Raw genomic sequence first — 26,243 nt, 5'->3', positions numbered from 1 at the left:
AATGACAAAAATAGATACAAAATCGTGCTAAAATTTCTTTTGTTGAAGTCCAGGTTCTCAAATGAACACAGAAAAATATTTTCATAAGTATGGAAGTAAACAATTCCAAAACTTAAAAATTATTTAACAATATCAATTACTTTCTTGGCTGTTATATACAGAGTGGTTAGAATTGACACATACTCAGACACATGTGAAGTCTGCTTCACTGAACCAAATCAAATGAAATTCAGTACACATGCAATTGCAGATCATGAAGAGATTTACAGGGGGGAAAAATTAGCTGAAATTTCTCAACATCAGGGGAAAATGTGGCACTACAAGGATAATTATAAGACAAGTGGGCAAAATTCTATTAGAAGAATAAAATTACCTTTTACATATTTACAGTATGTGAGCAATGTAAAATCCTTCTGTCAACCACAAGTTGCAATTGTAAAACTGCATTATCAACTGCCACACTTAACATTTAAGGAATAATCTGGAAAATATGTTGCACTGCATTAGTCTTCAGTTCTGACACAGAGTACACATGCCCATGATAAACATGCTCTTTCAAATAACCCTACAGTAGAAATCAGTTTGTGACTGAACAGCACCACATTTTCTCATAGTAGTGAAAATTTAATGTAATTCTTTCCTTCCACAAATTTTTCCCATGATCTGTAATGCATATGTACAGTACACGTTCTATTTGATTTGATAGAGCAGGCTCTACATGTGTCTGAGTACCGTCAGTTTAATTCTAACCAACAAAGGGAAAGTATGACAATTAGTCAAAAAATGACTCTCCCCAAGATTGTTTTTGGACTTAGGACCTTGAAACATTGAGAAATACAAAAAAAATTCAGGGGTTTTTCTTATTTGTGAGGCATGAGTTTGTTCACCCTCTTTGAAACTTAATGTACTTTCTGTCAAATTTCTGAAATTTTGCAGAGATTTGTGTATTAGGGGGGCATTAATGCTATTAAATTTTGGTGATTAAAGGTCAAAGGGGTGGGGAATAGAAGGGCATCTCTCATCTTGAGTGGGGTTAGACTTAATGAAGATTTCTCATTATTAACATTTAAATTTTTTTTTATAAAACTCATCTCTATCCTCAAAATTAAGCTTTCTGCATTTTATAACAATTAATAATACAATATTTTATTTTAAAATTTATTAACAGATGGCACTACCACAAATTTTGAATTTTTCACTGGGAAAGTTATACAACTCATTGCTGGTTTTTTTTTTACAAACATAAGTTACTTTAGGATATATATATCTTCAACTTGAGTTTAAAATTAAAATTTTTTATAAAAGGAAACATTTTTAAATAACAAAACTTGTCATAACATGTTATTTAATTTTAATGTTAACTCTCATCTTGGGGCATATGTATCCAGCAGATACGTAGTGTTTTTAGAAATTCAAAAAAAAAATAAATAAATAAATAAATAACAGTTGAACTGATATGTTCTGAAGCAATTCCTACAGTGGTTTTCAAGTTTGACTTGTTAATTGTAAAATTTCTCTGAAAAAACATACCTTACTACCACTGCAGTAAATTCTCTCACAGCATGAGATTGCGATTATGTGCAACAATTGCAATTCAATAAAATAACAATGTAGAATATTTACTCTTTACCACAATGCTACACATTCTATCTTTTTCTCCTTGTTTCGATGACTGGACCAATCCCAATTAATTTCAAGTAAGTCGTTGCAGCTTTTTTGACAACACAATTTTCTCACTTTGGTGTTATTTCTTTGCTTTCTCACAATCAAAGCATAATAAGAAACTTAATACTTTCAATTTTACAAAAATTTAAATTTATGTTTATAATGTAGCAATACCATTTTAATAATTGTAACCCAAACATTTATTTGGTAATTTTATAAATATTTTTTAAATTATTAAAGATAAAATTATAGAATTTATTACTGGCAATAGTAGTTGTTAAATTTGAAAGAAAACATTTCCCCAAGTGCAAGAAAAAAACTTGTTAGTCATTTGACTCACTACAGACAGAGATGGGAGTTTTTGAAAACAAAGTAATAAAACAATTAGCAGTTTGTCCTTCACAGTGGAGGATTGGCAGTCTATTACTTTCGCAGGAGGAGAAAAACAAAGCTTTACTAAAGTTGAAAGATAATACAATTCTGTGAAATTTAACAAATCTGATGTCAATAAGTGAAAGTTGAAATGATTCATAATGACTTGATAAGTTTAGTGTTTTGCATTTATAGATCAAATTACAGAAATTATAAATAAAAATCTCATTTTTTTTAAACCCACAAGTATTTTATACTGTTAGATATAGAAAATGTAGAAATCAAAGATATAATCGTAGTCAAGCATATATATCAGAAAAATATAAAAATTGCATTAATTTGCTTTATGTATCCTGTGGATATAATGCCCCAAGTGAGCTCTTAAAACTCAGCCTGCCTAAAGGGGAGTTAAAACAATATAAATGCCATAAACTATTCGTTTTAATTCTATATCATAATGTCATCTTGAAGGTATTTTTAAATGTTTAACAAGAATTTTATTTAAACTTCTTTATCATTTTTTTTATATAACCTTTGAACAGTACAACCAAAACTGTTCATTAATGAAGAATAATGCATAATACAGTCTATTTCAATGACTGCTGATTGTTCTTTTGGGCTGCAAATGTAAGATGCCATTGATTTCTCTTTGGTCATGTGAAATTGGGCTAAAAGGAAAATCTTAGAATTGAGGAAATACAGTAATTCATTTTAGCATAATGGCAAACTTGAGATTGACATAGTCAACAAGTTAAAAATATAAAGTCATAACATATTTTATATACATATGTAATAAGTATATATCAAAAACTTTTAAATATAGGTATATTAGAAAGAGAACAAGAACAATCAGTTGTATATGGTTCAGTTGATTTTGGAAAAACTGTTGTGACTCATCCAAAATATTTGAAATTGGTTAGTATCTTACAAGTGTTAAATTTTTTAAAGTTAAATCTTATATATGTTTTATGTATATATGTACAAATTTTTTTTAAAGTTAAATGAAGCTGGAAAGCATTTGAAAGTTTTACCTCACAAGTAAGTATTATGATATATTGAAAGTTTAAGTAGAAAATTTGACTTAAAATATTTCTTTAAAAATATTCTTGTTTCTAATTTATAACTATTCTAATCTTAGTAATTTTAATGTAGTTTTTCTGATAATTGCTTTCAAATTAAATTAGAAATTTTAATATGAATATTTTATACTCAGAAATTTGTCAATATTTACATCAAAAAATAATAGTCAACTCTTACTCTTCCTGGTGTTTAAGTTCAAAGAAATTTTGAATTAGTTTAATTTTCAAAAATGAATATTTTTTTGAAAGTTCTAGTGCTTGACAGTATTCTTTAGTCAATGACCAGATGTCCAAGGTGGTTAAGGCATCACCCTACCACTTTGGTGACCTGGGGTTGAATTTGAGCAAACAAACTGGTATTTTTGTTGTTGGCAGTGTGTCCCTTGCTTACTTGGCTAGAAAAAGGCCTTTTTGGTGCCCAAAGAATAGAGTAGGCTTTAAAAAAACCCACTATATTTCCATATTTTTCTAATGTTTAAACACAAAACTGCTGAATTAAAGTTACCAAAATATTTAGGTTTTAGGGGAAGAAACATTTTCAGAATAATTTTAGTTTGGTCGATTCTCAAAGTAGAATTTGTTATTGTGTAAGTGGGGACCAGGGACTGTATTCTGGTCACTTATCTCTTGTCTCTTCTTTCAGAGATGAATGATATCAAAACAAGACGAAATTTGTCTCTCAGAGACAGGCGATTCTGATCACTTTTAACAATCTCATCTTTGTTGTTGTCACGATTTTATTACGTTGATTATACATGTTTTTGGTTTTTTGCACACACAACATGGTATAGAATTTTAACCAATTAAATTGTAAAATTTTCAGAAATGCAGAGTATGTAATTTTAGATCACATGGTAAGAAAGTATGAGTTCAAATAAAACACATAATTTTGATGAAGATATGTTGTTTGTTTTATAATGTTTTTATGGATTGTAATGTCAAATTGTCTCTTAACAAATAAAAATTTTAAAAACCTAAGTTAGAAAAGCATGCCTACTTAGTTAAGAAGAAATTAGATGGTAATATTTTGAAAAATACTTAGAGAGACAGATAAGATTAACATTAAATCAATAGTTGAATAATTGATGTAGGATAATTAAAAATGATGGAATCTGTGATGTTCCCAAATAGGCACCGGGAAAAAATCAGAATCATTTTCTCTCTTAAAATATTTTTTCCTGAGATAGAGAACATTCTCTAACATGATTGTACAGCGTGAGTAGCATTCAGTTGTTCATATTGGATATAATAAGATCAAGGCAAAAGATGAAACCTTCTATCCGCTATCTCTGAGAGATGAGAGAATCTTCCGCTCAATCTTCCGTGGATAGTTCTCATCTCTGAGAGATGAGAACTATCCGCTCATCTCTGAGAGATGAGAGAATCTTTGAGAGAAAAAGTTGTCCAGAATTGCAGAGAGAAAAAGTTGTTTAGTCATTTGGAGAGACGATGATCTCTCGAGATGTAAACAAATGATTAGCCAATCAGCGATCGGCTTGTGGCGTAGACACTATCTCTAAGACAAGACAATGACCAGAATATGGCCCCAGTAGGTCAGATGCACTTTGAGAAAGTAGAACTTAGATTAATTTTATATTCCATTTTTAAACTTTAACAGTTGGCATAAAATTGAAAGTTTTAAATACAACAGGGTAGCATGCAGCTAGGAAAAGTGTTTGAATTTTTCTTTAAAGCTTTAATTTTTTTCTGTATTTAAATGTGTAGAAATATTTTAGACAAAATTTGAATTTATGTGAATAGTATGTAAGTGACAAATTAAGTTAAATGAATTTTAAGTTTGTCAAAAATTTATATGAAAATGATTGATATAATAATCTATATTGTATTTTTCAATGTTAACAGAACCTTACAGTTTTGCTTTTAATATTTTTCAGAGTATTAAATGATAAAAATGAAGAAATTGAACTTTGTTCTTCAGTAGAGTGTAAAGTAAGTTTATTTTTATTTATATTTAATATGATCAGTATGTTTTTTAAAAATATTAATAATTTCAGGGAATAATTGGAAATGATGGAAGGCATTATATTCTTGATTTGTTACGAACTTTCCCTCCAGATGTTAATTATCTTCAAAGTAAGAAACATTTTAAATTTTTTAGTTTTTAATTAAGTTTTAAATATTATATATTTATTTTTTGTGCCAAATAAAATTATTTTTTGATTAGTTGATGATGAACTTAGTAAAGAGGCAAAAGCTCTTGGATTTCCCTTACAACATAAGCACAAGTTATCATGTTTACGTCAAGAATTAATTGATGCATTTGTCGAGTAAGCATTTTTTTTCTTCTAATGAATTTTATTAAATATGGATTGAATAATTTATATCTAATTTTGGATTTATTAATTTTTATTAGAAGTTATTCATAATTAACTATTCATTTATGAAAATTTTAACTAACATATTTTCAGTAATTAGTTAAGATGATTCTGATATTTACACAGCCAGGAAAGTTACACAGTTGGTTGGTGGATTTTTTTGACATGAATGCCTGAGGATCATTAGGCAAATTTGCATTTTGGAAGTACATGATGCTTTTCAGCTAAAGCATATAACTCCAACTTTACTTCTCAATAATGTTGAAGGTTTTGGTATTAACAGTAAAAATCTACAGTATTCCTGTGTAAACCAGAATTGTACAGAACCAAATAATTTTTTTCTTTTTCAGTTCAGAATGTTTTCATTTTGAAGTTATTTTTAACAGAAAAATGCTGTTCTGAAAAAATTTCATTTAGATAGGTTTCCATTTTGGAAAGGTTATACTTTAAGCAAAATAAAGTAAATTTAATTAGCTTTCACACGATATAACTTTTATTTGGTTTTTTACAATATTTAATGTATTTTATTTATAATAAAGCATCTTGCCTCCTCCAAACCATAAGAATTGGATCTGGACAAAGGGCAAACAAAATACATATTAAGAACGAGCTTTTAGAATATGTAATCAAATTTACTCCAATGTGAATAGTTTAAGTTAAAATATGCAATTTTTGGAAAATAAACAGCCTCCTTTGGCTTCTAACACATTGTCAGTGGCCATAGGAGACTGTTTATTTCCAATAACAATTTAATCATTATTGCTTATTACTCCTTAATAAATTACTTTTTTCCCATTATTCTTATTTGTAATAAAATAGCAAATTCTATCTTATGTGATTGATTATCTTTAATGTATATTGTAGATAATAATATAATGTTAAATTATTTCTTCATTTATAGTTATTTATTTTACTTCAAACTCACTTTCATGAATAATCATTATCATAGTTAAAGAAAAACTGCCTTCAAGAAGGCCACATACTATGAGTTTATATAACTCATAGTATGAAAGTCATCCATCGTCATCCAGATATGGCTGATCTTGACAGCATGAACCAGCAGCTTGCTGAATACATGTGGGAGTCATTCAGCACATTATTACCTCTGATTTATGTTAATGTTCTTGAAGCAAGCATTGACTAGATAAAATAAGGATACAATCTTAGATTCCTGTATTATTAATCAAGCTTACTACCATTAATAACAATTGTAATTACAAACTAACTACCATCTATTTCATTACAATCTTAACATAGTTCACAAAATCAAAGGGATTTCTTGAATCCTATATATTTTTTTACAGACATGTTTTCTGTTTGTCCTTAAATGTTATATCAAATTTGATTGCGTTTGGACTGCTAAACATCTTTATAGAAAGTATTAAATAAGTCTATTTTAATTTGATCACTTGATATAAAAACCAACTTGTATACTATTTACTACACACTAGGTCATGAGTTTTATGATCTAAATACAGTGCTCTTTATAGTCTAAGTATAAAAATAGTTTATATGTACCAGTGATCTCAGTAAATTTTATTGCGTGTTTTATATAACATTAGTTGAGAATTCATTTCTAAATTCATTAGAAAAATTTTCTTAAGATGCCAAAAATTTATTAATTGAAAATTTAATAAAATTTACTTAATACTACTTAGATTTATAAAAGATTAATTATTTAGACAAATATATTTAAATTAAAAAAAGTGTACAAATGTGTGCTTTTAAAAGTATACATTTGTGCAATTTTTTATATTTAAAAATGCATAATTAATTAAAATAAATTATATCAAAGGAAGAAAAATATGTCTAATTCTTTTTTACACAGTTTGTTGTGATCTAATACATTCTAATAAATTTGCCTTTTTAAAAATCTTTATTTGATTTTAGTTTAAAAAAAAAATATTTATACTTTTCTAGAAAACTATTTGTTTTAATCCAAAGAATTTGTATTTAAAGCAGCTATATATGCTTAAATAAAATTTAAGATTTGGCTGTTTTTTGTGATTTTATTTGAATGTGTGTAGCAACAATCAGTTTTTTATTCCAACTTTATTGTACAGTTGAAGTAGTCGTCATATTTCAAATTAAATTTTTTTTTTTCAAATGTTATTTGGTGTTTACTTAATAGAAAAATTAAAGTAAAAGATAAAATTTGTGTTAATAATAAAAATTTATTAAATTTTACTAATAAGTAAGGTACAGTTTTCTTAACTAAATCAAAATAATTTGTTTGAACACAATTATATTAATTGGTTTATTAATTTTTTGTCTGTATGCAATAATGTTTTTAAATTCTAATACAGTACAGGATATAATATAAAATAGCTCATAAATTTTAAAATTTTGGAATATTTTTTTTTTGTTTGAAATTTTTCTTTCAAATACATTCTAAATTTAATCTAAATTTATTAAAATTAAAGAGTAGACAGAACTGTATTGGTAAAATTAAAAACGTAATGATCTGAATATATATTTGTTATAAATTAATGAATGGAAATAATCCCATAAACATTCATTATTTTGTAAATGACTACAAACAACTGTTAGTGTATATTTTTTGTTTTTTAACTATACTCTGAAGACAACTAAGAGGGACCTTTTCATATCTGTCATGATTTTAGCCAGACACAGTAGAAAATATTTCATTTGTAAATTTCTGTTACAATAATGCATATAGATAGGAATGTATAGTTTCAATTTTTTCCTGTTAATAATAATGATAGGGAGTTAAAATTTACTTCTAAAGTTTTTTTGCGTATTTTTAAGTATATGTAATAATTTTGTATTAGACTTGTTTTAAAAATTTAATTATGATGATAAAATTATTACTATAAGAAATCTTTATTTGACTCTTAAATTTTGATTATTAATATTGAAATTTTTAATAGGGCAAAATACTTAACCTTTATCAAATTAGCAGCATATCATTTACAACAACTTGGTTTAAAAAATTTAGTAAAAGAAAAGTCTTCTGATAAGGTAAGTTAAAACTATTAAATTTGCTCACACAGATTATTTTCTTTGGTTTAATGTTCTATAACTTAGTGGCAATTTATTATTATTATTATTATTATTATATGTTTGTTTCTCATGATTTGACCAATAATTTTGGTGGTTTAATGAAAACTTAACCCTTGTTTTCTTATTGTTGATCAAGATTGAGGAATATGAGTGATGTGGCATGCTTGCAAAACAACCACCTTCTGCATTTCTGGTATAAGGTTAATGGTTAGTAGCAGTTTCTTTAGGTGAACAATTAATGTTTTTGAGATTAGAGCTGCTGCCAATATAATTATTGGTATTATTAGTACTTCCTTTTGCCTCCAAAGTCATTGAACTTCGTTTCTCAATGATCGATATGAGAGTTTTTGTTTATTCTACTTTTTGTAAGTTCTCAGTATTAGGTATTGACATTAACAAAATAGGTTTTCCTTAAATTTTTTAGACAAGAACAATGTCAGATTTATTATAATCAATTGATTTGTCTGTTATTAGTTGTTTATCTCAGTATGATATTGCTGATTTGTTTTCCATCACTGGAGGTTGGTTGAATTTGTAGGAAGGTGCCATATTACTAAGAAGTTTGAGTTTTTTTGGCAAGTTGTTAGCCAAATTATTAAAATAATTTATCATGTCTCATAGTATATTCTGTTTGCACAAGTGCTTTGCATCCAGAAATATGTTGAGTTGTTTCATTGGACGATTTGCATGCCCAACATTTGCCATCAATGTTTTCTTTCAATATCATTTTCCAGTAATATTTTGTTGTTATTGATTGATCTTGAATGGGGCACTTAAAGTCTTTAGTTTTGGTATGGATGCTTGATTTTTACAGCCATAATGTAGAGTTTTCAATATTAATTTTTGTGTCATGTGATAAATGTGGAAATTGACCACATAGTGGCATTTCAAGCCATTTATTATGTCTGTTCTCTGTTGAGATTTCGGTTTTGGTGACATTTCCAGCTAGATTTAGCATGGTAATTTTATCATCTAGTTGAGTAATTACTTTGTGTAATTCATTGTTGCTTTCTGTGAAATATTTTTGTAATTTTTCAATTTGTTACTAAGCAAAATATTTTATGTCGATCAATTCTCATCCACCTTCACATCTTGGCTTATATAATCTATCCACACAACTTTTAGGATGGTGTTTATGATATTTTGTCATTATTTTTGTAGTACATCTATTTAGCTTTTTCAAATCTGTATCACTCCATTTTAAGATTCCAAAGGTGTATGTAAGCACTGGTATTGGCCATGTATTTATTGCCAATATTGCAATTGCAGGCATTGAATTCTGTTTTTAATAAAGATTTTAAATTGTTTCCATATTTTTGAAGAGCTTTTTAAGTTCTGAACGATTCAGATCTATTTTGCAATATTCCCAAATATTTGTAAGTTTGATGATCTTGTAACGAGTTTATAATGTTGTTCACATCAATGTTGTAATTTGTTCCATTTGAAAACATGCCTTTTTTTTATGTGTATCATTACACATTTAGCAACTCCAAGTGTCATCCTAATATCTTGACTGTAATATGATGATATGCTTATAAGCTTGTCTAATTGTTTTGGTGAAGCTGACAAAAGTTTGACATCATCCTTATACATTAGATGTGATATTTGTATATTTTGTCTTGCATTTTTTTTAAAGTTTAATCTTTCTTTTGCTTGTTTAGTTGTTTTGACAATGGATTTAATGTTAGGCAGAATCATAATGGATTCAATGAATCACTTGATGTCCCTGTTTATATCAATATCTTTGTTGGTTATGTTTCCACATTTTAATTTTGTCTGTCATTTTTTCATTATAACAGACAAATAATTAATAGTAGTGTCAACAATTTTATAGATTTTGAGTATTTCCAATAGCCATGAATGAGGTATTAAGTCAAATGCTTTTTGGTAGTCTATATAAGCCATTGATAAATTTCAAGATTTTCTTCTGGCATGATTCAATATAAAGCTATTAATAGTCAAAAAATTGTTCCTTGCAACCCATAGTGCACATGATACAACTTTTTTATCATTGAGTGAGTATGTTGTTTGATTCTATATGTTTATATATTTTGTGTATTGTTAGTAAGCAGGTAATTTGATAACAATTTTTTTGGATTGCTTGCATCTCCTGATTTGTAGATTACATACATAATTCCATATGTGAGGTAATCTGGTATAATAGCATTTTTGTGTCATTTAATGTTGTAATCAAATATTTGTGAGCACGATAAATTTTTGGTGGAAAAAATTTACATTGACTCTTGAGATTTTCCAGTTCTGTGTTTTATTTATAGCTTCTTTTAAGTTGTCTTTAGTTACATTGCATTCAGGCATTGAGCAAATATTTTCAGTATTAGCTTTTTCACTTAATATCCATTCTGCCTGTACATTGCATTGTACTGATGATCAAATATTTTTCTAATACTCAAGCAATTTTTCTTTGTCTATAGAATTTTCTGATCTCACTATTTGTACTGTATTCAATGATTTGTAAAATTTTCTTTGATCATTATAAAAGAGCATATTTTGTTTTTCTCTTCATGCCTTTGCAATGTCTTGAGAGTCTAGCACCTTTTTCCTTCAGTTTTTGTTTTAGGGTATTTATACAATCTTGAAGTATATGATTTGTATTTTTATCAATTATTTTAAACTTTAATTTTTTGAATATTGGTTGTAGTTTGGCTTTCAATGCATATGGTCATTTGTTTTGCACATACACCGTTATTTGACCAATTTGAAAATCTTCTGTTTACAATAATTAAATAATAATTGAAATATTGGAGAATACTTTTGTAGAGGTACATACAGGCATGGTCAATAATACACAGATGAACAATCATTTGGTAGTGGTGGAGAAAGTAATTGATACTAAATATTATAAAGTTTTAAAAGTTTAAAATTTAATCAATTATAACAGATAACTACAGGAATACACACTACTCTTATTTTATGTTAATGCATTCCTAGAAGAGGCAGCATAAAAAATAAGTTTGGTACAAAATTAATGCATTTTATTATGGAATAAATGAACATGTTTTTATTGAAAAAAGTATATTTAATACCAATACTTTTACTAATATATATAATATAAAATAATTTAGAAATTGAAACTTATTTATGACCTGAAATTAATGATGCAATTTTACTTCATCATCTGGATTGATCTTGTTTTAGCAGTGCCACTGGATGTGACTTCAGTTCTGTGATGATGGCTTTAAGATCATTATTGGATGGTCTAGGCTGAGGATGCATATTTTGTAAAATTTGAATCCAAATTTGTTTGCTATGTCTTTCTTTTCATTTCCTTGAGAATTTCATGTTACTAAGGTTTAATTTAAACTCCTTTTGGTTATTTTGTTCCCAGTCAGGATCATTTTGCAACCTACTTTATTCATTGAGTTGGCATTAGCAAGAAATCATTTAAGAGCACTTCTGAAGTTATGGATTGACATGATTTCTTGATTTGGACATTTGGATTCACTAATTTCCTTTCTCTTTCTCATATGTTCTTTCTATTTTATTATGCAATAACTTTAAAATGATGAAATACCATGTAAACAATAAATTAAGAAATAAATAACTTTAGAATAATGAACAAACCAACACTTCCTAATATAGTGATTATCAATGTAAAGTTTATTAAAGCAAAGTTGCTATGACCACTACCAGTGCTACCACCAAGCATGAAAAGATATTTGAAAATTATTCTGCATATTGAAAAAATTGAGATTGGTTTCAAATTTTTCCCAAATAATGTTGTCAATTGGTGTGCCAAACCGGTTTTAAAATGAAGGCAACCTGTGTTACCAAACACAACAATGATCAGTTTTATGTAAAATTGATTAAAAACTAAATATAAAAGTTACGATGATTTTACAATTTTTTTCAATGAATATGAGAAATCAATCACTTGCATGTGAAAATTGTTCCTTTTTTCAGATTAGACCAAACTTGAAAAGATTATGAAATTTTAAATACACTAGACTTTGCTAATCCAGTCATTCCTTGTCCAGAGAGATGACAGATTACCAAGTTATACTGTGTGCTGGATACTTGAGAGGCTACTGTATTTGGCTTTTAACATACAATAGTCTCTCAAGTATGTTACAAGCCATGTACAATAAATTTTGAGGAAATTTTTATTTTTTCAGTATGAGTTGCCATTTTATATTTGCAATTATAGTAAAAATTTTTATTTTGCTGATTCAAATATAAGCTTATTATACCAATAAAATTTGATTTATAGGATGATGAAAAAGAAGAAACTGTAAATGGGAGAAAAAGGTATGAAAATGGGGAGGATAAACAATTAAATGCTGAAATCTCAAATGAAAAAGATAAAGATGCTTTAGAAACAGATGAATGTAAAAAAATAATAGAATCTATTAGCAACAGTGAAAAATCTGAAAGTAAGTTTGTTTATAGAAATATTTGATATATAATGTAAACATTAATTTTTATACTATAGAAAAAATTTTCCTACTTTTCTTCATTTTTGTTAATTGCACAATATTTTTAACTTGTAAAGAAAACAAAAAAAATATGTAAATGTTTCTGAAAAATTTTATTGTTGTTTTCAGAATATTACTAAAATCTTTCAAATCATATTATTTAGTTTGTAACTAATATAAGTGATTTTAGTTTGTAACTAACACACACACACACACACACACACACACACACACACACACACACACACACACACACACATACAAAACATAGCCATAAAAATTACAATATTTTGTTCATTTTGATCAAATATATATGTATATTTATGTTTATTAGTCTGTCTTCAGAATTTTCTCATATCAGAAATATGAAGAAGACATACTTTTCCTTTACTCACCCACTAAAATGCTAATATTGTTTTTTGAAAATTTGTTTCAATTTTCAAATTATTTTTTATAACTATGAAAATGTAATTATAATAAGACTTTGAAAAGGTTATTTCCTTTTTTTTTTCTTTTTTTTTCTTTTTTTTTTTTTTAACAATTATTTGCTATGAATGTGGACTGAGAGACTCCAATAAGTTTGTATGTGCATTTGTGTGTGTAAGCAATTTATTTTAATAACAAGCTTTAAAATCATTTTAAATAAATTTAATACAAAATTATGAAGAAAGATATACCATAAGAATATGAATAATTTAGTAGTTTTTCTATAATTTTCAATTGTGTATGAAAGACTTACTTCATAAATACAGTTTAAAGTGTGATAGTTTTTAATAGCTACACACACAAAATATTAATAGAAAAAGTTTAAATTAGAAAAAGATATCTACATTAAATGTTTTTTTTTTATTTAATAAAATAGAATTTTATGATTTTTTTTTAATTTTGGAATCACATAATGCATGTTATATATGACAGATGATAGAAAAAACATTTATTAATACTATATAGACTATACTGTGTGTATTTTATATGTATATTTATATATATACTTTTTCTGTTTTCTTATTTCTGTAGATTCTGAAGTAGTTGATAACACTAAAGAAGTTCTAAAGAAAGCAGCAATAGCTGTTGGCTCGTTAAAAGAAGCAGGTAAATTATTATCATAATAAATTAATGTTTAGATAGGAAATCGATTACAATATTTACATTTATTTATTTATTTCAGAATTTGATATAAGATTTAATCCTGATGTATATTCTGTAGGTGTTAAACATGTGATGTCAGAGGTGAGTGATACAGTTAACACAATTATAACATGTAGAATACAGTATGGTCTTGTTTATGTGGGGTTATGTCAGCAGGTACCATATAAAAAAAATTGTGTAATTTGTGCTCCATTCCAAGTAATCTCAAATGATTGCCTAGACCAGGGATGGGCAAACTTTTTCTATGTAAGGGCAATATTTAAAACTTTAAAACTGATGCTGGCCAAGAGAAAAAAGAAAAAAAATACAGATAGATAAGTTATTTATTCATATATGATTATAAATTAATGTAGTATACTTAATTTGACTTCTGGAACTGATGTGAACATAGTATATCCAAAATATTTGGTTGAATATTGGTCACTGCTAATTTTTTAAAATTAGTTTTAATGTGAGTTTGTTTCTTGTTTTACTTTTTACTAAATTTATTGATGAAAAAATGTACATAAGTTGTAGAAAATAACAATAGAAATTTTGCTGTATACTTCCTTAAGTTGGGAAATTGGTATATTTATTATTTTGTGCAATGCAGGCTGCAAGTTGCCAACCTCTGGCTAAGACACTTTACAACTATTTTACAATTAACAAAAAAAATACTAAAATTTATTTAAAATGTTTTAATTATGCTTTTATTATAATGAGTAACATTTTAGTTTGATGTTTCTGAATATACAGAGCAAAATTTTATTACATAGTCTCAAGTCACTACTTGAGAAAGATAAATGTGAACAAAAGTATTCACTTTGGTGAATAGCACTCAATAGTACTTAGTGTTTGGAATATTAGAAGCATAGCTCTGACTTAGAGCCAGATACTATTATACTAGGAGTGGTCTAACCATTTGCCATCTGCAAAAACAAATTTACTTCTAATAATTGCATAAAACAAGACAGTATTGCATATTGAAATTACATTTTTCATTTTGTTTAAATTCAGATTTTTAAAATTAAAAGGATTTTAAAAAATGTTTAATTTAAACAATAGTTTCATAAAACCCTGTCTATGTATTTTTTTGTTATTGTTTAGCATTAAGTCATGATTGTTTTTTTTTATTGATCTGTTGATTATATGTTGCCCATTGAACATCACCTTCATCAAGATTTTAAAAAGTATAAACACCTTTGTCAATGCTTTCTATATAATGTATGATCTTTATTTCCTTTTATCATTTTTCTTTTTAAAAATATTTTACTTTGTGTTTTTGATTTATTTTTGATTGTATTTTGGGGTAAATTGTTATTGATGGAAATCTTTTATCAACTGATAGTTCCAATTATATGTAAATAAATAAATAATTGAAAATAAATAAAAGTTATTTTATTTTCAATTAATTATTATAGTTAATTATAACTTTCAATTATATTTAAACATTTTTGCTAAAAAAGACATATATTCCATAACAATAAACCTTACCAGGAGTTTCCTTAGCTTTAGGTTTTTTTTTCCTTCTAAATCAGATCATAAGTTCAAGTGTTTTGATTTTTTTAATCAATCCAGATTTTAAATGAAATTAATGAACATATGATTTAAAAATTACTATCATTTTAATTTTTTCAATCCCTTTTGCATATTGCTTAATTTAATTTGAAATAAAATCTATTTAATTTTGCCTTTGAGGAACATCACTTTCTTTGACTTTTTTGATATCTTGCAAAGCATCTATTGCATCTAAGCAAAAGCATCAGCAATGCCATCTAAGCAAAAGACTCTGAAAGAGTCTAGATGCATTGCTGATTTGTAAATACAAAAAAAATTTAAATGATTAAAACCTTTAAGGGAATCCTAATGCTGACATTCAAAATCCATTCTAATATCACAAACATTGTTCACTATCTATAAGTGAATGTGTTTAAAATAACACAAACTATGAGATAATATCCACTAGCACAGTAATAGTTGACAATTCAGTTTCATTAGAACATACTTTAGAGTCAATTAAATGACTTTTTAGATGTTTTTATCTGTTGTTTCATTAATTTTAATTCTTCTCCAAATTAGCAAATTTTAGTTTTGCAAATGTGAAAAATGATTACAAGTACTGAACTACAAATATACAGTATATGTTTATAGTAATGTATAAGGAGCTTCTTCTGTATATCCATTTAATACGATGTCACCAAAGATAAACCAACAGTTGCCTAAATATCCAGGCTATAATATGGCTAAAATTAAACAATTAATACAAATAAATTTGGTACCAGAGGTAAGCATTAGGCACTATCTTTTATCTAAATAAATAATTTTAATTTTAATAATTTAATAAGTAATTTAGAACCTTCTGGAAGAAAATAACTGTCCCGGGGTGAGGCTTGAACCCGCAGCCTCCACTTGCTGTGCGGTGCACTATCAATTGTGCCACCTGGACCCAAGTCAGCCCTCACTTCCAGAAGTATTTAAATTTCTATATAACATTCCATGGTTATTAAAGGCACTGGCTAGAGACGATCCTATGTCAATGGCCAATGAACATATCCCCTGCCACATAGCGAGCTATTGCCATACCCGGCGAGGTATATATATACATATAATACACATCTTTGAGATGTGTATTATATGTCATGAAAGATGATTTACTTTCCTGATATTGAAGGTATAATGAATTCTTCCAAAATTTTAAAGTTTTCAAATGAACATCATGAATATAAAGAATAAATTAATGGCAAATGTAAACACAAATTGGGAATATCATCAATGTAGTATTGTTTGAATTGCTAATATATTTTTAGTTAATTTAATAATTTAAATTATATTTTATAGGAAGGAAGGCTTGAAAAAGAACGACAGTTAGTAAAGGATGCGGCAGATTTCCTCATTACTGTACAGATACCTGGATTTGTAAGTAATTGTATTATGTTTCTAATGGAAATCCATTTAATTTTGAATAAATAATTTGCATATTATGTATATATTATTCTTAACATGTTTAGATTCGTGATTGTCTTGAACATTCATCATCTCCAATTGATGGCATAACTTTGACTGAATCGCTTCATGGAAGGTAATAATTTATGATTTCAATATATAAATTATAAACAAGGTTATAAAATATTTATAAATTGTTTTATTTTGATTATAGCCTGTGTCATAATATTAATAGTTCAAAAAGTAATTGTTTTCAAAAAGTAGTTAAAAATGTAAAAAATTTTATTATTTTGAATTAAATTAATTGGGAAAGTTTTAAATTTCTAACTCTCTGGAATAACACTTTCACATTGTGCATACTTGTGTATACAAAAAGTTTTAAACTTGTTTTAATGCATGACTAGAAAAAGGATGCCTATTAAGATTATAATTTTGAAACGTTTAGAAATTTTTAAAACCCCTTCAAAAACTTCAATATGAAATTAATTTTTTCCTGCTTATAAAATTGTGCTTATAATTGTGTTTTAATTTATAATAAATTCAACATAAAATCATAAATTTTATATACATAGTATATCATAAATTTATTTGTGAACTATTATATAAATAAATTATAGGCATGGTTGTTTGTCATTTCAAAATACTGCAGCATAATTTGTTTTATGAAAATTATGTAGGTAGAAATTTGTTTTTTTATTATAATAATATATTATTTAACTTTTAAATTATTGAAAGTATTGTATTGTAAATGTTTAAAAGAGTGGTTCAATTTCTGTCCAGAATTTCAGTGATGACAATGGAATTGAATTTATTACTTAGCCCCAATTTATGTTTGTTTCTTCATGTGCTTACACTTCTCCATTGTTTTGACAACAATATTTTGCAGGTAAAATATAAGTTTTTTTTTTTTTTTTTTTTTTATCCTTGCACATGGAGGCAATCAGCAGACTTGGATGAGAAATTCTGGATCATCTAGTCTACAGTTATGGATTTGACAACTGTACAATTATCACTTGGTTCTTTGAAATCAGAGAAGAAACCAAAAAATTGCAATTTATTATCTATAATGCTACATTGAACTTATTTTATGTCAGTGTTATTAACAGTATTAATGAACACTATTGCAAGAACTTGCAAATTCAGTTATAAAAGCACAAAAAAGGTTCACAGGGTAAATTGACTTGAAAAACAACTGTTTTGTTGAATGGTATCCTAATACTTTGAGTACTGAAAAACTGTTAAGATTTAAACATAGTATAGAAAAAAAATCCATCCACTAAGTTTTTAATACACTTTTAATACATTCTTGCAGTGGCTGTTTATTTTCAGATCTCTTATCTGCAGTTTTTTTGCCCATAATATGCCAGCAGTTCTCAGTGGGTTGAGTGTGTTGCCTGGACAGCTTTAGGCATTCAGTCTGGGCCTTTTGTAGAACTTTGTTGTTGTTATTGTCTTTAAACTGAAGCACAAACTGTAGAAAAAGGATACATTATATTTTATTCACTAATTTGACATGGTGACTTGTGCAGAGTTGTCTTGGAAGATGTAGGATTTCATGTTATGAAATTGTTCCTTGATTATTGAAATAAGCTTGACAGATATACAGTAATACATCAGTTTTTGTTGATTTCAGTTATCGTAGGTTTTGGTTTTTGTTGATTTTTTTTTTTGCAAAAAATGTGTGTCAGTTTTTGTCAATTGCCTCTGATTTCATCGGCGTGCTCAAGTGACCTTGCTGCTAATTTTGTGAAAATAGAGGGCAACCCATGTGTTTTCCAGCTCAGTGTGGTGTTATTGTCTGAGCATTACCCCACGACAGCCCACCATTGGCCAACGGTTCCATTCCGTGAACACTGGGAGTTCGGTTGTGGGTTCACACTTCCCCAGGATGGGCTGGCTACGTGAAGTTTTCCGGGTTTTCTCCATGTCTGTAATGCCTGAATAGGTGCCAGTTACCCTTAAACCAGACCTCTTGGGAGGCATTATTCCCCACGATACGACCATCATAAATGCATACAACTACTATTACATGACAATTACGTCACACTTTACTACAGGGCAATATGGGCTAGAAGCTCATGTCTTGTAGAAGTTAGTTGGACAAGACATTACCCCATGTGTCTACCCAAACAATCCATTGCTTTTATCTTAATGCTAATTATCTTATCTTTTATCTTTATGCTAATTAGTCTTTTATATTAATTTCTTATTTAGTATTTAATGCTATATTAATTCTCTATAAAATGTGTTTTTGGTATGTATTTTGGAGAAACTAGAACAAATTAATTGGATTTACGTTGGTTCATATGGAAATAATTGCCTCGGTTTTCATCAGTTTTGGATTTCACAGATTGTTTTCAGATGGGTTATTGACGAAAACCGAGGTATTGCTGTAATTTTGTAGCACTATGCATTCACATATCCATTTAGCAAATGTACTCTGCCAATGTATTTACTGGATATATATCCTCATGTCATTTGACTTATTAGAAATCTTACTGACTGTATCAAGTATTTCCTGTTATAGACGACAACATTTTTATGCTTAACAAAGGATTTGCTATCAGATCCTGATTTGCTGAGCAGGTTAAAATTTAGATTCATTCAAAAAACTTAACAGAATCTCACATATACTTTAATCTGCAAGCTGTTTAGCTCAGATAAGCTGTTCATATCTTTTACTCATCACTAATGGATTTTTACATGCATAGATTTTTAAACTTATGTTTCATATATTGCACAGCTTCTGCACTTGTTTTGTGTGTATCTGCTCTTCCACTTTATTTTTACTTTGGAAGAACTATCAGTACATTCTTCAGCACCCTATCCTGGCATGGTTTATTTTGATCTAGCTATTCTGTCAATGTTGCCTTGTTTGCTTCTCCTTTGTAATAAACTCACAATTGTTGATTAACTACAATGCAATTTTTGTACTATTTTACAAGAGCATACCTTCGACAAACAATTATGGACTTATTAGACAGTGTTAACTATTGAAAACTTCCAGTTTGCTTATAAAAGAGCACCATCTTTGCACAAGTTTTTATACCAATGGCTGATGCCATCACTGAACATCACTGCAGTAGATTCTTAAACACACTAAATAAGACAATAAAAAGTGTTCTCATGTTTATGATATGAATTGTACAATCTTTGCAGTTTCTTGTGTGTCTGTAGCAAAATGATACTTTTAATTCAAAAAAAAATTTTTTTCTAGGCTTTTATGGAAGATAGTTTTCTTGGCTACTACTGTATATATCAGATGACCAAATGAAAAGTTTATTTAACTTTTCTTAAATTAAAATTAAATAAGACCCTTAACTCTATTTTTAGGAGTCAGGATATTATTTCAGATGAATATTTTTGGAATTCTTAGCTTTCAGTCCATTCAGACTTAGATCAGGATTTTTTAAAGGTGGAGTTAAAAAATATATATATTTTTTCATAATGTATGAATGGTAAAGTTCTTGATTTTTATTTATACAGTTATCCTTCATTTAATTAGTTTGTTTATTTTGGAAAACTCTTGCAAAGCAAAAAATCATTAAATGAATAAGCAAATCCTATTAATTTCAAGAGGAAAAATTGTAATTGTTCCATTGCAACTGAAGACATCCAGTTTTCGTGAATAGAAAATTATATGACTTGAGAACAGTGAAAACAAGTTTAGATTAGTAATGAACAATAATCTGAAAGTAAATAAATAAAATTTGAACAGAATATGTAATATAATGAAGGGTTTTTTCTATTTTCCAAAAAAGGATAAGATTTAATGATACGATAGGTTGTAATTGATGATAAAGGAGAATGAGAGAATCGCGCACTAAAAAATCAGTCAAGTGATTTCATGTCTAAAAATAGATGTGCCTGATAATTTTCTTGATATTTTTACTCTAAAAATTCTTCAGGTGAAAGATTTTGATGTATCCATAGAATTGGAAATACTTCTGAGTTAAAAAATTCAAGATGGGACTTTGTTTGCTTTCTTGTAGAGTATGTTCATTATTTTTTTTTTTTACTCTTTCCTTCCTGTAGGAACTGAGAAATCCTTTAATCAAGCCAATTTACATGACAAATACTAACATATACATTTTTTTAATGGTTAAGTTTCCTTCTTATTTTAATTTACATGTACTTATTTTTATCACTCAAAATCTCATGTTTTATCCTTTACTATTCATATGGTAGTTTAGAGAACTTTTTAAAATAGATTTATTGATTCTGTCAAAAACTTTAAAGACCTATTTACAAGAATTGAGAAATAATAAGCAACAATGCAAGAAAGCTTTGTGAAATATAATTTTAATGTTTAATTGGCTTTTATTTTTGTTCTGTGTTTTTTGTTTGTTTGTGGGGAGACTTGTTTTGCCTAATGGGAATTGCCTTGTATAATTTTTTGTAAATAAACAAACTTGAGTTAAACCAATATTAGTTTAAAAATTATTACTGTCAAAAGATAATTATCCCCAAAAATATTTTTTTACTAAAAGTATCTTGTTCCTAAAATTCTTTTACAAAAATATTGAGCATGCACATTATATTTACAATTTTTCTTTAAAAAATTGCTTAGAAATATGCTGTTTCTGTTTTAAGAAAACTAAATCTTTTTTGTAATATCAATGTGAAGATCATTATAGTGTTTAATGTAATTTTGTTACTGTATATAAAAATAACTTAATTAATAATGTTAATTCCATAATATTTGCATTATTTATTTCCATAAAATTTAATATATATTTGTAGCTGTAATTTTATAAATTAATTTTTTGAATTAAGCTTTTTAATAAAATGTTTTTAATTAATGATATGTTCAAGTCTTTCCAATTTGAAATTATAAGATATCGTATTTTACGGACTATAAGACGCACCTGAATTTTGGAGGCAATTTTTCGAAGAAAAAAGTGCATCTTATAGTCCGTAAAATACGGTAAATGAATTAATCAATTTTTAAAGAGAGTTCTATAATTGTTACTATATCAGTTACATATTTCTATTAAAGCCACATATTTGAATCTAATTTACTTAATACTTTGATTGAAGTGAATGTCTTTTTATTATAAGAAGTCAAAAAATTATATAATGTAATCAAACCCATTTCGACTACTTTGAAATAGAAATCTTGTATCTTAACCTTAAAAACAGTAATATTTATTTAGGCTTCTATAAATATTAGTTTCTAAGGTAAGAGGATTTAAAAAGATACTTTACATTCATAACCAAATGGTTGCCTTAAATAATTGGGTTATAAATTTGCTATTTTAATGATTAATAATTAGAGCCCGATTATTTAAGGTGATCGTTTGATGTATGTATATATCTATAATATATATATTGATATACTTTACATTTTTTGTAAAAGTTAAAGTACCTTAAAAATTTATGAAGTAAAAATTATTTTTATTTATAATAAGAATTTTGTGGTTTATTATTATTATTATTATTATTATTATTTTCAGAGGTGTTAACATGAGATATTTAGGAAAAATAGTAGATGCATTATCAAAAATATCACAATTGGAATATTTATATGTAAGTTTGAATATTTTATCAATCTTTTATATTGCTGATAACAGTAACCATATTTGTCATCAATTAAAACTCTTCTGATCTTGTGGTTAGCCAAGTTAAGAAATACATAAGAGGTAAATATATTATAGAATGAGATTTAGATGAAACTTTTGTAATATAGTTACTATGTGCTGTAGTGCATGTAGGCATATATTAAAATGGCATAAATAAATTTGTAGATTAAACATAAATTTTACATCATGAGAAGATCTGAATTAAGAGTATTCGGATGAGACAAACAGTAATTTTCTTTTGATTGGAGGAAATGTGGCAATTAAATAAATGTATAACTTTGTCACTTTGAATTTTGCAGATTTGAATCTCATTCCAAGCTGTTTTTATTATGTCTTTAAAATTTAAACAAATTCTTTAAACATTTAATCAAGTTATAAGTACTAATAAAGATTTAAATTATTTATTATAGGCTTCTAAATTTTAAATTAATTTTGAATTCAATAATTTATTCAATTTAAAAATAATTTGGAAAATTCATAATTAGATCATTATCTAAGTTGTTTAATTTGGCACTCAATTTTCATATTTGGTAATATATTATTTAGTGTAATGATAATTACCAAACATATCAATTACTTAATTGAACATAGATGAAATTATTTATGATCAGTATACAGTGGAACCTCGCTTAATGAGCATAATTTGTTCCAGAATCTTATTCGTAATGCAAAACAATTTTTCTCATGTAAATTAATGTAAAATACAATAATGCATTCCATGCTGGAAAAAGTACTCAAATATTTTATGTATAACATTTAGTCAAAGAAAATTATACAATATACATTAAGGAATGTGAATCATCATCATATTTTCTTCTAGCATGGAATGAACAAACCTGGAATGTGAATTTGATTTGCAAAAATTAAAAAATAATTGAAATACTGTAATTTCTAATATTTAATTAGACTTTACATAGCCGAAGAATTTGGCATATCATTTCGCATGTTTATTATATAATGGATTATATTTATACACAATGTGTGAATACAAGTTTGGAAAAATGTATGATCACAAGCAACACTAAGATGCTAGTGGACAAAGTGCTAAACACAGACTGATGGAGCATGCGCACAATGTGGGACTTTCCCTCTTCTCGTCACTCATTATGTGAAACATCGCTCGTTAAGCGAGTCACTTTTTTACAATTTGTTTTGCTCGTTAAGTGAGGTTCCGTTGTATAGTCATCTCTTGAAACAAATCCATTGCAAATATCAAAATTGCGGGTGTTAAAGTTTTTAAAATAAATTGGCATAGTATTTGCATGCATTCTTTTGTATACTTTAAATCATTATCAGATTACTTAGCATTGTATTAGGTATTAAGTAAATAGTTGCAATTTATTCCCTGAATAATATAAAAAGCAGTCTACATGTCAGCAACATTGTAACATTATTGTTAGTTTTTTTTTTTTTAATGGCTGCTCTCTGTTAATAAACTTAGGGAATAAACATTGGATTAATTTTTAACATGAAAAAAATGTCAAAAATAGATTTTAGCAACTCTAGATTGCAAGGTAATTTGTAAGGTTGCTTCTAGTAGTAATTAATTTAAGATTTTGTACTCTTCGTGACCTTGCATGTTGATACTGTCTTAAATATTGAAATAAATGTGTCCTCTCAAGTTTTATCGTGTCTTTGCTGTTACTTTTCTGTGGATCTTTTCACTTTAGGTGACATCCAACAAATACTAAGAACAGTGTTTTTGAAATAGTTATGTAGGTGTGTACTCTTATAATATTTTTTGTTTAAACTAACTTCTACTTAAGTGCTTTTATTGAAATTTGTGTAGATATTTGACATTTTATTTATTTTTAGAAATTTTAATAAATTCTGGATTGCAGTATTATAATAAATTGAGTAACTAGCTATAGTAAACTAATAATAATTAGTCAATAACTTAAAATTTCAAAATACCAACTTCTAATGATGTTGAATGATGACATTTTGGTAACTGTTATTAGCAGAATTAATTCAAATAATTTTGAATTGGAAGTTAATTGAAGAAAAATGTTTCAGTCAATTGCTGTAAGTGAAATTTTGTGCCGTGCAGCAAAACATGTTTATACATCATACATTCAAGGAGTAGAAATGATGAGTTTAGCAACTGCTATTTGTCATTTTTTGAATTGCTTTCTTTCATCATGTAACTTATTACCAACTCCAGCTGCAACAGAAGAGGTAGACATGTTTTTATGTATTATGTAGTTGTCAGATTTTTTTTATCAAGTAAAAATAGATAATCATTATTTAATGAAAATTTATTTTTAATATTTATAAAAGAAAACTATATAACATTGCCTTCAGAAAATATTTAAATTTTTTTACTTTGATTTTGTAATTTATATATATTATGTATTTTTGAAAGTTGCAATTGAGAACTGCAAGGAGAAAAGGAAAGAAGAAAGGAAAGCAAAATCCTCTTAGTATTCAAGGTTTGTTATGTTTATAAATTTTATTTTTCATTATGCATTAAATTATAGAAATTTTTCTTTAAATCAGATAATAATGAATGGGCTTCTCTAACACCAAAACTCCTGTGGAGTAATTTAAAAGCAGATTTGAAATCATATTATGATTGGAATCTAGAAACTGATTGTATAGATGACACTGTAGAACGTTATGGTCTTCAGAAATTTTCTATTTTACGCAGTTTTTGCATGAAAGTCGGAATTCAGTTATTACTTAGAGAATATAATCTTGATCATCGTAGTCGTCCCTCATTTACGGAAGAAGATATATTGAACGTTTTTCCTATAGTGAAGCATATTAATCCAAAAGTAAGTAAAAGGAAAACAGTGATATGATATAGCTATATTATAAACATGTAATCAAATGTAATAATAATTGTTAGTATTGATATTGATTGATAACTTATAAATTATTTCATAATAGAAAAAATATTAAAATAGACTCAAGTTTTGGTTTATTTTTATAAATTATTTTAGAACTTATTTAATATAAATTGTTTTCATTTGAGAAGTAAAAAATATTCCTGTTATAATGAATGATTTTAAGATCCTATACTTGAATCTGTTCTGGTATTTTTTTTTTTTTAAATACCAGAATACTATTATTTATTCTACTGTGATTAATATTTTTCCTTTAATTGAAATTTTAATTATAATATGTAATGTAAAAGTAATACAAAGAAATTTTTATATCAAATACAGTAATTTGGTGGTATGAATTTTCAGAATTTTTAATTTGAGATACATGGATATTTAAAGAATTGTAATAAAGATTTTTAGATAATTTTATGTCCAAAAATTTGTCATTTGAAACAAATTTTAAATTGTTTTTATTAAAAATTTAAAATACAATTAAATATATAAAATTATCATTTTCATCAATTTTAAATTGTAAACCAAGAATTAATGTGGTTTTTCTCTACTAAAATGATAAAATATTTTAAATTTTAATTAAATATAGGCAACAGATGCATATAGTTTTTATAGCACTGGTCAATCAAAGATTCAGCAAGGATATTTAAAGGATGGTTCTGAACTAATAAGTGAAGCCTTTAACCTTTTGAATAATGTATATGGTGCAATGCATTCAGAAATAGCTCAATGTTTACGCATGTTATCACGGCTTAATTACATTATGGGTGATTATGCAGAGGTAAGCAAATTTTTCTAGTAAACACTCTATAGTCTTATTATTTTGTATAATTTGATTTTG

At 26.7% G+C, this 26,243-nt stretch overlaps 1 protein-coding gene across 4 annotated transcripts in view; it reads left to right on the top strand.

The window, feature by feature from the left end:
* Positions 1-26,243, top strand: part of clu (clustered mitochondria protein homolog) — an 89,979-nt gene that overhangs the window by 56,290 nt on the left and 7,446 nt on the right. For 3 of the 4 annotated variants that reach the window (XM_067276399.1, XM_067276400.1, XM_067276398.1), the window contains exons 13-28: positions 2,861-2,952; positions 3,035-3,075; positions 5,012-5,066; positions 5,132-5,210; positions 5,302-5,404; positions 8,344-8,434; positions 12,705-12,867; positions 13,927-14,001; positions 14,078-14,139; positions 16,876-16,953; positions 17,046-17,116; positions 22,437-22,509; positions 24,579-24,740; positions 24,928-24,994; positions 25,062-25,339; positions 25,992-26,183. In XM_067276399.1, the coding sequence (XP_067132500.1) occupies positions 2,861-2,952; positions 3,035-3,075; positions 5,012-5,066; positions 5,132-5,210; positions 5,302-5,404; positions 8,344-8,434; positions 12,705-12,867; positions 13,927-14,001; positions 14,078-14,139; positions 16,876-16,953; positions 17,046-17,116; positions 22,437-22,509; positions 24,579-24,740; positions 24,928-24,994; positions 25,062-25,339; positions 25,992-26,183 (1,682 nt within the window). The remainder of the gene's footprint in view (positions 1-2,860; positions 2,953-3,034; positions 3,076-5,011; positions 5,067-5,131; positions 5,211-5,301; positions 5,405-8,343; positions 8,435-12,704; positions 12,868-13,926; positions 14,002-14,077; positions 14,140-16,875; positions 16,954-17,045; positions 17,117-22,436; positions 22,510-24,578; positions 24,741-24,927; positions 24,995-25,061; positions 25,340-25,991; positions 26,184-26,243) is intronic. The other variant, XM_067276403.1, reaches the window with a different exon arrangement.

This window comes from Centruroides vittatus, unplaced genomic scaffold (genome assembly GCF_030686945.1).
Source record: "Centruroides vittatus isolate TY-2023 unplaced genomic scaffold, ASM3068694v2 contig_689, whole genome shotgun sequence".
Lineage (NCBI taxonomy): Eukaryota > Metazoa > Arthropoda > Arachnida > Scorpiones > Buthidae > Centruroides > Centruroides vittatus.
Note: the sequence above shows the minus strand (reverse complement) of the source record. Positions and strands in the feature narration are given on the sequence as shown.